This window comes from Phaenicophaeus curvirostris, chromosome 13 (assembly GCF_032191515.1).
Source record: "Phaenicophaeus curvirostris isolate KB17595 chromosome 13, BPBGC_Pcur_1.0, whole genome shotgun sequence".
In the NCBI taxonomy this organism is placed as follows: Eukaryota; Metazoa; Chordata; class Aves; order Cuculiformes; family Cuculidae; genus Phaenicophaeus; species Phaenicophaeus curvirostris.
This window is the reverse complement of record NC_091404.1, coordinates 12,111,532-12,124,254: the sequence shown is the minus strand read 5'-3', so window position 1 is coordinate 12,124,254 and position 12,723 is coordinate 12,111,532. Positions and strand designations below refer to the sequence as shown.

General features: G+C 57.6%; 1 protein-coding gene across 1 annotated transcript; it reads right to left on the bottom strand.

Moving 5' to 3' along the window:
* Positions 1 to 11,414: 11,414 nt before the first annotated feature.
* Positions 11,415 to 12,723, bottom strand: LOC138726058 (thymosin beta-15A homolog). Its single transcript, XM_069867467.1, has 3 exons — positions 12,652 to 12,723; positions 12,353 to 12,457; positions 11,415 to 11,932 (listed from the first exon to the last, which is right to left on the bottom strand). Exons 2-3 carry the CDS (start codon positions 12,450 to 12,452, stop codon positions 11,895 to 11,897), a joined length of 138 nt encoding a protein of 45 aa, XP_069723568.1. The 5' UTR covers positions 12,453 to 12,457; positions 12,652 to 12,723; the 3' UTR covers positions 11,415 to 11,894.

Here is a 12,723-nt window from a genome sequence, read left to right as displayed (position 1 = left end):
CATCCCTCCCGCTGGATGCCCGTCTGCAGACTGAAACCGCACGGTGCGGGCCTGGCAGCAGCCCCTGAGCCCCTGGCGCTGGCTCCAAGCCTGGCAGGGGGCGAGACCCTCCGGGGAGGCCCTGCCTGGCTCACAGCCCCGGCCTCCCTTCGGCTGGGCCCCCAAACCCGGGACCTCCCCTCCTCTCCACCTCCCTAAACCCCCAGGTACCCCTCCAGCCCCGGGACCCCCCCCCACCCCCTCAGCCTCCTCCCAACCCCGCTGCCCCCCCCTCAGCCCAATCTCCCCCATCCAGGATCCCCCCCAGCCCCTCAGCCCAACCTCCCCCAGCCCCGGGAACCCCCAAACCGGGCCCCGCACAGACCAAAGTCCCCACAGCGGGTGCCGGGACTCTTCGCAAGGGGCAGGGGGAAAGGAGCGTTCCTCCAGCCGCGGGTTGGGGGGGTGTCTGGGGGCCGAGGAATGAGCGCCAGCCCTCCCTCATCTCACCTCCCTCCGCGCCGCCGCCGCCGCCGCCGCCTCACACCGGGCCCGCCGCGCGCAGGGGCCGCCCCACAGCGCATGCGCGGAGCGCGCCCGGCACCCGGCGGGCAGGGGGGCGGGGCCACGGCTGACCCGAGCCAATCAGCGCTCCGCTTGGCCCCCGCCCACCCTGCCCTAAGCCAATCACCGCCCCGAGCCAATCACCGCCCCGCCTACCCTGCCCCGATTCAATTGCCGCCCCGCCTGGTCCCGCCCATCCCGCAATAAGCCAATCACCGCCCTCACTCCCACCTGGCCCCGCCCACTCTGCCACGAGCCAATCACCGCCCCGCCCACCCTATGATGAGCCAATCACCGCCCCGCCCGGCCCCGCCCCAGCCAATCACCGCCCCGCTTGTCCTCGCCCACCCTGCCCTGAGCCAATCATCGCAGGAACCCCCCTCATTCCGTGGCTGGGTGAGGGCTGGGTGAGGGCCTTGTGACCCTCCCCACAAAGAGCCCCCGCGCCGGGAAAGGGGGCAAAAACCTCTTTAGCAGGAGCCTGTTGCGTTAGGACAAAGGGTAATGGTTTGAAACTGGAAGGGGAGAGGTTTGGACCGTGTGAAAATTAATTGATAAGTTTTGCTGCGGCTGGGGCGTGTGCTTAATTGTTTTGTCATATAAATCTGTCTGCAGGTTATGTCCTCACAGTCTCCAGGTGTGATGCTTAGTTGTCTAGTGAGATGTAACGGTTTTAGGTCAAGAGATAACGTGTCTTAGGGCTGCGAGAATTTATTACAGAATCGCAGAATCAGTAAGTTGGAAAATACCCACTGGATCATTGAGTTGAACCATTCATAGAATCATAGAATCATAGAATAACCAGGTTGGAAAATACCCACTGGATCATTGAGTCGAACCATTCCCATCAAACACTAAAACATGTCCCTCAGCGCCTCGTCCACTGGGCCTTTAAACCCCTCCAGGGAAGGTGACTCAACCCCTCCCTGGGCAGCCTCTGCCAGTGCCCAATGACCCTTTCCGCAAAATATCTTTTCCTGATGTCCAGCCTGAACCTCACCTGATGGAGCTTGAGGCCATTCCCACTTGCCCTGATTGATAATGTTGTTGATATGATTAGTTGTCTTGTAAAATGTAGTTGGTTTAGGTGGAGAGATAACCTGAAAGGAGTCTCTGGACATGGTCAAGTACTCCAAAAAATAATGAGCATTCTTTGGAGATTTATATGGTTCTTTGTTTAAAACTACTATATATACCCACTGCTTTTGTAAGATATTATGCCTTTTTTAGAAGGACATCCAATTCAGCACTGAATTGTAAAATAAAAATATTATTGCCTTTGCTTTGAAGACTTTGTCCTTTTCAATATTTTACCAGTGAACGAGTGTTTCTCACAACCAGATATTACAAAGAAAGTTTTCACGCCGGGGGTGGTGAAACACCCCTGGCACAGGTCGCCCAGAGAGGCGGTTGATGCCCCAACCCTGGAAACATTCACAGTCAGGTTTGATGGGGCTCTGAGCAACCTGATCTGGCTGACGATGCCCGTGCTCACTGCGCATGGGGGCGTTGGACTGGATGGATTTCATGCTCCCTCCCATTCCATTCGTGATTCCGTGGTGTCACCGCAGGCTGGCAGTGGTGGCCGTCCCCAGCACTGCACATCATCCCCTGCGCCTGTCTGGCTGCCTTGAGCCTGTCCCTCACCCCACCAGCTGCTGTGCGAGGAGGGGGTGCATGGAAATAAATTAACAAACACCTCAAATAGCTTCTCCCTGATTCCATTAGTGCTGAAGGAGGCAAATGGCTGGCAGCTGCCTGAGGCAGCGTGACTCCCTCCACCCTCACCATCACCCATGGGACCAAAGGGGAAGAAATTCCTAGAGAAGGTGGTTTCTGGGGAAGAGCAACAAATGCAAGCATTTCAGATAGCTGGAAAGAAAAATAACGGCAAGGTCACTCCAGCCTGGGGCAGACAGCAAGGGGAGAGGGACATCAGACCCCTGGCTGGCTGCAGGGGGGCTTGGGGAGCTGGAGCCCACCCTGAGCACCGTTGGCTCTTCTTCTTGCTAGCGCCTGCTGCCCACCCAGAGACAGCTCTAAACCACAGGGACACGTCAAGCTGGGGGCTGTAAGATGCCCTGGGCATCTTCCCCGGGGGGATAACACTGGGAACTCCTCGCGTGGACACCCAGGGCTTTTTGGCTGCTCAAACTCCAAGGCGGAGCAGGTGCCAAGGAAGTGCATCAATTCCCTCCTCCCCTCCAGAGAAACATGAGATGGGAGGAGGATTTAAATTAAGCTAGGGATTATAGTAATACCAGCCTGGGTGATCCGAGAACAAAAGAAGCATAGCGGGGTGAGGAGGGGTGGCAGGGTGAGGGTCTGAGGGAGCAGGGTGTTGGCAGTATGTGACCAGGAGAGCCCAGGGAATGCCCTGTGCCAGCCCTGCCAGGGCCAGGCACCACTGGAGCAAGTCTCCAACCATGGCACAGCTCCCCCTGCCAGCTCCCTTAGCCGGGAGCCGTTTAATCCCATTGTTTGTCATTACTTATTTAGCAGAGATCTCATTTAGTGTGTAAGAACACTGGGGCCAGGAGGGGCGAGACACCTCCTGAGTGAGACAGAGCCACCACAAGAGATCCTGCGAAGGCAAGAAGAGCATGATGCTCTGCAGCAGCACTGTGCAGTGCCCTGACGCCCTGGGCAACCACAGGCAGGGCTGGCAAACACCAAAGCCTCAAGGGATGCTGTTTGCGGGGCTTTGGGAGCGCAGCATATCCCTGCAGCGTGGCCACAGACAGCACAGGGGTGGTGGCCCCAGCTGGCTGTGCCAGTGCTCAAGGACCCCACTTTGCTCTGGGCTGAGCTGCAGGCGCTGGAAGCTGTTGGAGAATCAACTGAGCATAGAATCATAGAATCACCAGGTTGGAAAAGACCCATCAGGTCATCGAGTCCAACCATTCCTACCAGTCACTAAACCATGTCCCTCAGCACCTCATCCACCCGTGCCTTAAACACCTCCAGGGAAGGTGACTCAACCCCTCCCTGGGCAGCCTCTGCCACTGCCCAATGACCCTTTCCGTGAAAATTTTTTTCCTAATGTTCAGCCTAAGCTGGTGGAGCTTGAGGCCATTCCCTCTCATCCTGTCCCCTGTCACTTGGGAGAAGAGCCCAGCTCCCTCCTCTCCACAACCTCCTTTCAGGCAGTTATAGAGAGCAATGAGGTCTCCCCTCAGCCTCCTCTTCTCCAGGCTAAACACCCCCAGCTCTCTCAGCCGTTCCTCATGTATCCTCTCACCCTCTCCATAAAATAGGTCCCCAGCACAGCAAGGCCAGCAGTGCCAGGGCAGAGCACACAGCCCTTGTTTGTACTGATGCATTCTAAGCTCAGTGCAGCAAACAGACTCTGTGAGCTTGCTAATAATAACTACAATAGCTATAGCACGCTTCATACAACACTGCTGTTGTCTCAGCCCCCACATTGGACACCAAAAAGGGCTGTGGTGGGTTGACCTTTGCTGGATGCCGGGTTCCCATCCAGCTGCTCTATCACTCCCCTGCGCAGTGGGACAGGGAGAGAGACAATAAGATGGAAAAGAACTTGAAGGTCAAGATAAAGGAAGTTTAATAAAGCAAAAGCAAGGCTCTGCATGGTAGCAAAGAGAAACAAAAGATATATTCGCTGTTTCTTTTCAGCTGGTGATGTGTGGCCACTTCCTGGGAAGCAGGGCTTCAGTGGGCACCCATCATAATAACAAATGCCACCCCTGCCCCTTTCTCTTGGCTTTTATTGCTGAGCAGACATCATACAGTATGGAATATCCCTTCAGTCAGCTGGGGTCAGCTGTCTTGACTCTCTCCCCTCCCAAGGTCTTGCCCACCCCCAGCCTACAGGGTGAGAGGGGGAAACATTGCAGAGACAGCCTTGATGCTGTGCGAGCACTGCTCAGGAGTGGCCAAACCACTGGTATGTTATCAACTCTTTTCTAGCTACCAATGCAAAGCACAGCACTGCGAGAGCTCCGGGGGGTGGGGAAATCAACTCCATCTCAACCAGACCAAATACAGCACCGTGGGGAAAAATACCTTTTATAAATAAAAGGAGACCTCTGAGGAGACTAACCATGGTTAGTGCAAACAGCACCCCATGGTTCCACCACCCTGGTGCAACGACACAGCCTGCTGGCACAACCTGGCATAGTTTGCTTGGCCGTGCAGCAGGAAAGGGAGCCTGAACCTTCTCTTGAGAAGGGTCAAAGGGAGAATTAAATAGGAGGCAAACTGCAGAAGCGGGGCTTCCTGCTGAGCCCCCGAAAGAGAGAAGAGTGAGGAAGGTAGTGGGGAGCTGTTGGGACGGCTGGTGCTTCCCAAGGTACTTGGGAATCTGAGCCCCAGGCTCAAGGGTGAAGGAGGAATGGGCTTATCTGGGCATGACCTTGTGCTTGCAGGGAGCTCGCAGAGAGCCAGCATCACCCCAGGCTGCAGGCAGCACAGAAGTTTGCCTGCGGGCCCTGGGCATCATGAACAGTTGCCGCAGGGGGATTTGTCTGGAGATGGAGATGTTGCAAGACAGCGGAGGCAGCACCAGGGCAGCAGGGCAGTGACTCTACAGGGTGCTGGGTTCCTGGAGCAAGAGAGTTTTTACTGCTCTTGGCTCAGCTGCATACCTTCTCAGAAAGGCTGTCACATGCGTGTCCGCCTCCCGGCTCTCATTCCAGGCTCTGGGTGTTACGGCAAACATGGAGAAGTCGGTGCCAAGGTAAGGAGCCCTGATACAGCCTCGTCCCTGCCGCCAGCCAGTGGCCATGGAAAGCGCTGCCAGATCGTGTCCCGATGAACTCATCACACATCCCGCACTGCAGCTGGGGCTTGGGATTCTTCCTTTGTTCCAGCCCTAGTAGCCAGCCCTGCAGCTGCTTCTCCAAGGCCCGTTCCCAACAGCAGCTCCAGCCCATGGCATCTGCTCATGTTGCCCCACAGACAGCCCCAGCCTTAGCCAGCCCCATTTCCTCACAGCCCAGCACCCATTTCTCTCCCAGGACCAACACAGCAGGATCAAAGCCCTGTGATGCATCCCGCTCTACCCCACACAGCTTGAGCTGCCCCAGTGAAATGCCCTGTGTTGCTCTCATGAGCTCAGTTGAGGTCTTTCAAACTCAACACTCGTCAGCTGCCACGCAAGCAGAAGTAGCTCAGGGTGTAGCAGCAAAACCACAGAGTTGGTGATGGAGTGGCTGGAACCCTGCAGGGGATTCGGGACCATGGCAGCAAGGACGGGAGCTGACTCCTCACTGCCTTTTCCTGCCATGGCACTGGGATGCTGAAGATGCTGTCAGAGCCTTCCCTACAAAAGCTCTGAGGTCCCTCCTTGCTGACCTGGGAGCGGCATGGGAGAGGAACATGCCTGAGCTGCTGAGCCACCTCTCTAAGACACAACATTGCAAGAGGGAACTTGTCCAAGCTCCACCACAGCCCTGCGGCTGGCAGCAGCTGAGCCGCATGCCACGACCGCAGCCTGTGGCCTCACCTCCTCGCCCATCCCTGCCCGATTATCAGGGATGTGCTGGGTGATGGGGTAGCAGAGCAGATAGCGCCAATGGGGGGGAACCACCAGATATCATTTTCCCCTGAGGTAGGTGTGCAGGTAGATTTGGCTTCGGGAGACAGCACGAGGCATCTGTTGCAACATGCTTATCTGCTGCGCATTGCTCCTGTGCTGGTTCCTGGAAAGCTAGAAGGCTCGCAGGTGCAGGCTTGTACATATTCCCATGCCGACCCCCAGCTCGTATCCTGCACCGCAACCCCCGTGCCCGGCTTGTACCCTGCACCGTGCTCTCTGCACCCAGACCGGTCCTGGTTCACTGTGGGCAGTGAGACCTCCCCGCACGGGCTCATCCAGGCGGGTTTGGAGCTGTGTCACCATTCGGTGTCACCAGCACCGGCAGTGGGACACCCGGGCTTGGGGACAGCAGCATCCCTGGGGAGGTTTTGTCTGGACAAAGCGAGGCAACGTTGCCTCATGGGTGACACTCACCACAGAAAAGCTTTGATTTTGATTTTGTTTCTATATCCCTCGAGGTTTCCTCACATCACGAAGGTGCTTGTGCAGTCGACAGCAGTCTCGGGCAGCCCTGGCAAACCCCTTCTGGCTGTGTTGTGCCTTGGGCACTGGATGCATCCTTGCTGCCACCACAACGGTGGCTTTGAGCCCCCAGCTTGTCTCCCCTCGCCTCCTCGGGGTGCTGCACCCCAGCTGCTGCCTGCAGAGAGGAATAAATCACGAGCGGGACTATACATCGGGAGCAGGGGAACAAAATGGCTTTTCATGCCATAATCCTTTGTAATAAAGCACCGGGGGGAAGAAAGACGATAAACAATGTCTCCTGTGTGAGCCAGCTGCTTCCTAAAATAAAGCACTCCTCTCCACCATCAGCTGCCCCGGCTCAGGCACAAGTGCGGGCACTGCTGCACGACACCGGAGTTGCGTCCCCCGCGGGACCACATGCTCCTGCGGCTCCCAGCAAGGCCCCACAGGCCACGGGAATCTGCAGAATGCAACTGGAGGGGTCAGAAAGGAGCAATTAATCCTGGCTGCTGTGGGGAGCAGGCTGCGAGCCACCGAAGGGCTCAGCACCCCTAGGCGCTAGCAATGTAACATGCCACTCGGAGAAGGCACACGGCGAAGCTGCTCCCACCTGCACCCCGTGCTGGCAACAGCCCAAGCAAATGCGGGGAGCGTGGAAGGGCGTGGGGTGGCTCGGTGCATAACTCCTCAGCTTTCTTTAAACCTGGATGATGTCAGGAGTGTGATCCCCATCAGGGCTCTGGAGGGGAGGGCAGGAAGCTCTGAGCGCTCCTGGTTCATCATTACTCAAGGCTGAGTCCTCACTGGCAGGGGATGAGTGAGCTCCTGCTAGTAAACCTGACCCCCCAGGCACTATTTTGAGAGCAGCAATAACTTCTCTGCTGCTGGGCAAGGTGTTGGGGTGTGCTGAGTGTGGCAGCCCAGCTCCATTGGCTGCCATGCAGCTCGCAGGTGAGTTTATCAGGGTGGATGTCTGGAGGCATCTGGCTCGCTCTGCTGGTGCCTTTGCACCCACTGGCCAGGGACAGTAGCTTTTCCTGCCCCATGGCCACAAGGCTCCAGCGTGGCACTGCTCCAGCCTGCAGGATGGAGACTGATTCTCTTTTAATCCAACCCCTGGGTCACTGAGCGTCCCCGGGGGATGGTCTGACCTACAGTGTCACACACTCTCCCATCCTATGGTGGCCTCCAGTCAGGTGCCATTCCCAAAGGACCCTGGTCATCAGCTCACACAATGCTTCATTTCCCCATTGCTGCTCAGTCTCCGCTGCTTTCCTGTTTTACAGGAAAACATATAACTATCCCAGCGCACACACAAACACTTGTATCTTCCCCAACAAGTCCCAGCAGAGGCAGCCCCCTCCCCTCTCCACCATGGCCACTGTGGGGTCTGGGCTCTGCACTTGGCATCGTGTCCACCCGGGGCAGGGAGATCTGGCAGGGAAAGGCTGACCTGAGTGACATAGAAGCAGTGACACGTTTTCCCAGGGAATGTGGGGAGTAGCGAGTGGGAGAGGACCTGCGTGTTGGGGAGTTGCAGCATGTGCTCGGCTGCACAGCCTGGCTTTGCCTTATCACGTTTGTTCTGGTGATAAGCCCACACCTTCCAAGGGGATGTTTGCTTGGAGTGACTGTGGTGTGGGCTGGGGCTGGTGATTTCCCTCTTTCCAAACCTGGGAGTTGCCCCAGGCCCCGGTCATCGCCACCTCTCGGCTCTCCCTGCTTTCTGCTGCGGCTCCAGATGGAGAGCGGCCAAGGGAAAACCAAAAGCCTCCCTTGTGCTGGGCAATGTGGTGCTGGAGGATGCGTGGATGATGCTGGAGGTTGCGTGGATGGTGCTGCAGGTTGCGTGGATGGTGCTGGAGGTTGCGTGGATGGTGCTGCAGGTTGCGTGGATGGTGCTGGAGGTTGCGTGGATGGTGCTGCAGGTTGCGTGGATGGTGCTGGAGGTTGTGTGGATGGTGCTGCAGGTTGTGTGGATGGTGCTGCAGGTTGTGTGGATGGTGCTGGAGGTTGTGTGGATGGTGCTGCAGGTTGTGTGGATGGTGCTGCAGGTTGTGTGGATGGTGCTGTGCCCTGGCAGGGTGGGGGCACAGCTGGGAGGAGGGGGACAGCAGCGAGCCCTGTGTGAGGCCGTGCACAGGCTGACTCAGGCACCTCCTGCAAGAGACGGGATTATGATCCTCCACACACACATACGTGGGGCCAAATCCTCTCCTGGCTGACTCAGAGGGGATGGAGCTGCGGTGGGGGCAGAGGCCCATCCCAGCCACAAGCCCGGATCTGAATTCACCCCGTGCTGCTGATCACTAGGTATTTGCCCAAATTCCTCTTGCTGGTGACTCAGCCTTCTCCTCCCTCCTCCAACACACGGGCCACAGCTCACGGCTGATCAGCCATGGGAGGAAACCGCCCCGGGTGGGGAGAGGTATGGATATTGCCAGGAGGAGCTGATAAGATGTAACTTACCTGATGCCCGGTGAGAGAAGGCAGCATCAAGCCCTGCCAGGAAAGTCCAGCTCCCAGGATGGCATCGTCCATGCAAGGACGGCTGCAGGGGCAGCTTATGCTGCTGAAGCCGAGGTGTTTCTATGGGACATCAGCCCATCAGACATCCTGGCCTCCCACATCCACGTGTCCACGCATGCTGGGGAGAAAAAGGAAAGGATTGGAGCATGGAGGGAAGGAAAGCATTGATATAAAGGGGTTTTCTGTAACTGTTCTCTCCTTACTGGCTAATCCTCTGCTGGCAACAGCGACATTTTGGGCACTGGATTGCAAAACAGCTTTCTCTTTATCCTCAGACCTGAGGATACAGGGTTCGGGCATTGTACCCAGTATTTCCTCATTTGTGTGGGTGGGACAAGCGCCTGGGCTGTCCTCATTTTGGGTGGAAACAGCTGCATTGGCCATACGACCCACCTAGATGGGTTTGCTGGGGCTGAGGAGCTGCTCCCGTCTTCAGTCGACGTGGCTGGGGGCTCGGCTCTTTGGGGCAGGGTCTCTACTGCCCCATGGGCAACACGGGACGAGGGAGGAGGGGGTTGGGAGCACAGCAGTGGTGGGGATGGGACACTCCTGCTGTGACCTTGCGGAGGTCCAAGTGACTCAGGCAGAGATAAGTCGACCAGTGGTTTTCCATGGCCGCAAAGCAGCCCATTACAGCGTGACTAAGGGTGCACAGGAGGGAGAGGCACTGGGGCGGCGGCGGGAGCTGCCAGGGTGCTGCAGGCAGCAACCGAGACCTCTCTGTCCCCAAAAGTCCCAATGAGAAGAGGAGATCAGCTCTGCCACCTTGTTTTCAGCCCAAAAGCTTCACTTGGTTCAGCTCATGCTCTGGCTTTTGGGGCCAGGGAAAGGGCTCAGGCTGGCTGCACCTCTGGGTTTGACCTGACTCCCAGCCTGGGCGCATCGAGTGGCTTCACCTCTTTGCAGGAGAGGGAAATGCTGAAGTAGCAAGAAAGTGCTTAACCTTTAGTGGCCTGTGAGCCCTGCTTGTCCCTCTGCAGCCCAGCTCTTGCTGATGTGATCTTTTCTACCCCCTGCTTTCACAGAAGGTCCAAAGAGACCCCCAGTCCCCTCCCCAGCACAGGGCTCAGTCTGCCCCCAGAGAAATCACGCCCAAGCAAGAGCAAAGAGCAGCTGCTGCCACTCTGGCACCCCAGCAGCTTGTCCTTGCAGTTGGCACTGGGAAAAGGATCCCCATGTCCAGGATGGGGAGCTGTCCTGGGGACATCATGTTGCTGGGGGTGCACAGTCACCCTGGCACATGCTGAGCTTCCCAGTGCTCAGCCCAGCATAGCTCTCCACCACCCACACCCCATGGAAAGCCCCACATACTGCCCTGACAGCACAAAACCACCAACCTCTTACCTTCAGCTCTTTCGATTCTTCTTTTTAAGAGGTGAAGGCAGTTCAAGGCTCTGAAGCAGTGTTATTTGCAGCCCTTGGCAGGCAGTGTGGGTGGAGGTACCAGGCAGATAGGCACCGTGTCCAGACAGGCACAACAACCTCGTGTTTGTCTCCAACTGACCACGCTCACTGGCAAGGACTGTTATTCGGCAAGTCTGCCTCTGCCTTCTCCATAAGCAGCCCGTTTGGTGACCCTGCAGGCCAAGTGGAGGTGAGGAGGTCCTGGCAGCGCCCAGGAAGCCTCAGCATAGACCTGGAGGCATTATCAGACCCCACGTCTCCATTGCTCACACTGAGCTGGAGGCTGACGGCAGGACACAGGGATCTACCTCCATTGCTGCAAGACCAGGGCTGGGATCTCTATGGCATCCAAGCGTTCTACTGCATTAATCCATCCTTACAAGGCTGCAAAAAAACCTCTGTCAACCAAGGGCAGTGGTGGAAGTTGGCCCAAGGAGAAGAGCTGTGCCAGTCAGTGAGAGGAGAGCTCTGCACCAAGAACCAGGTGGACAGTGCCAGCAGGACCCCAGCCAGCATCCGCCTTGCCAGCACAGGCACCTCCAGCCATACAGATGAGGAGCCAACCCAGCTCCACAAGTGATGCTTTCAGTAGGGGTCACCAACTTCTTTGAAGCTGGAGGCTCAACCTGCAGGTGGGCAGTAAGGTCCAGGTCACCCTCTACTTGAACACACACCAAGAAACCACCAGCTGAACCCCCAGAGCAGCAGCACTCCCAGCTCTGGTCCCCCCATGGCCCACCACCCCTATCCAAACATCAAGCTATCCTCACCCTGCAGGGAACCATCCCCTGCAGACCTTTGAGTTACACCAAAGCACCAGCGCTGCCATAGCACCAACAGGCAGAGACCTTCCCACACCCCAGGGCAAGGCAGTCTGAACCTTTGCTAAGGAAGGAGCCACATACCACAGGCAGGTCATTACATTTTTTATTTTATAATAAACTTCTCATTATTCTCCCAAGGAAGACAAAAAACCGTGAGTGAGGCTACGGAACACCATCAGTGAAGAGAATGAGAGACAGGCCCGGGCCGTAGGCTGGGCCAGAAAGGATCCCCACTCCCCCAGGCAGAAGGGGGTCCATCCCCAGGAGCCTCCACAGCCCTTGCTCATCTCCCCACCACATTAGAGCAAGATCAGCGCTGCCAGCGGGAGCCCGCTGAGCGGCAGAGACAGGGCTGGGTCAGGCTATTGATGGACTGAGGGGGCCACGCTTTGTTCTCCCCACCTGCCAAAGCTGCCAGCGAGGTGGGACAGTGGGTTAGGTGACAGAGCTGTTTTCTATACATGTACATGATGTGAATTTTTTTAAAAAAACAGATGATTTAATTCAAAGCAAAAAAAAAAAAAAAAAAAATCAAGTGGTAGTTCTTCCCGCCAGGTCATCTCATTCTAGGAAGACTTCACACATTCCTTCTCCTGCTCAATGGCTGTAAGAGAAGAGAGGTCCATTAGTGTTTTGGGTGGACATATGCACTGGATGAAGGCTGCAGAGCGATCACTGGGGTTCTAACGCCTGGTTTGATGGTTTGACCCCAAGCAGGGCAGACACACCTCAAGTCAAGAGCGTGGCGAGACCGCGCGCTGGTGACAGGGATGAAGGCAAGTCGGGCACCTGCCTCCAGCTCTCCTTAGGGAGCCGTGCCCCGAGGCAACCTGCCCTCCGAAGGGATCACGGACCCCGGCACCGCCTGCACCCACGGCCCCAGAGGGGCACACCCCGAGCCCTCGGTCCGTGGTTTTCGGGGCTCAGAGCCCGAGTGTCCCAACCCGCCCCCCCCCCCCTCCTCCGCCGGACGCCTCGGGGGCGAGACCAGCCCCCAGGACCCCCGCGCCGGGGCTGCACTCACTCTCCTTGGAGGGCAGCGTGTTCTTCTCCTCCGTGTTGGTTTTCTTCAGCTTCTTCTTGTCGAATTTCTCCACCTCCGACAGGTCTGGCTTGTCGCACATTTTGCCTGCGAGACCTCGCCGCGGTCAGCCGAGCTCCCCGGGGAGCGGCAGACAAAGGCTCCCGCCGCGGACAATAGCGCAGGGCGGGGCGGGCACCACCCCGGGGCACCGCCCGCTCCCCCTCCGGCCCCGCTGCGGCTGGGGGCGCCCAGCCCCGCTCCCCCCCGGCTCCCCGCACAGGGCTCCCCGCACACCCTACCCGCTGCGCCGCCGCCGCTACCGTCCCGCTGCGCGTCCAGGTGAGGCTGGAGCGCCGGGCGCGGGGCGGCGC

Excerpts from the sequence above, each read along its gene's own strand:
- LOC138726058 (XM_069867467.1), bottom strand. The coding sequence starts at position 12,452 with ATGTGCGACAAGCCAGACCTGTCGGAGGTGGAGAAATTCGACAAGAAG. Across the intron at positions 11,933-12,352 it reads CACGCTGCCCTCCAAGGAGA|CCATTGAGCAGGAGAAGGAA; the intron begins GTGAGTGCAGCC and ends CTTCTCTTACAG.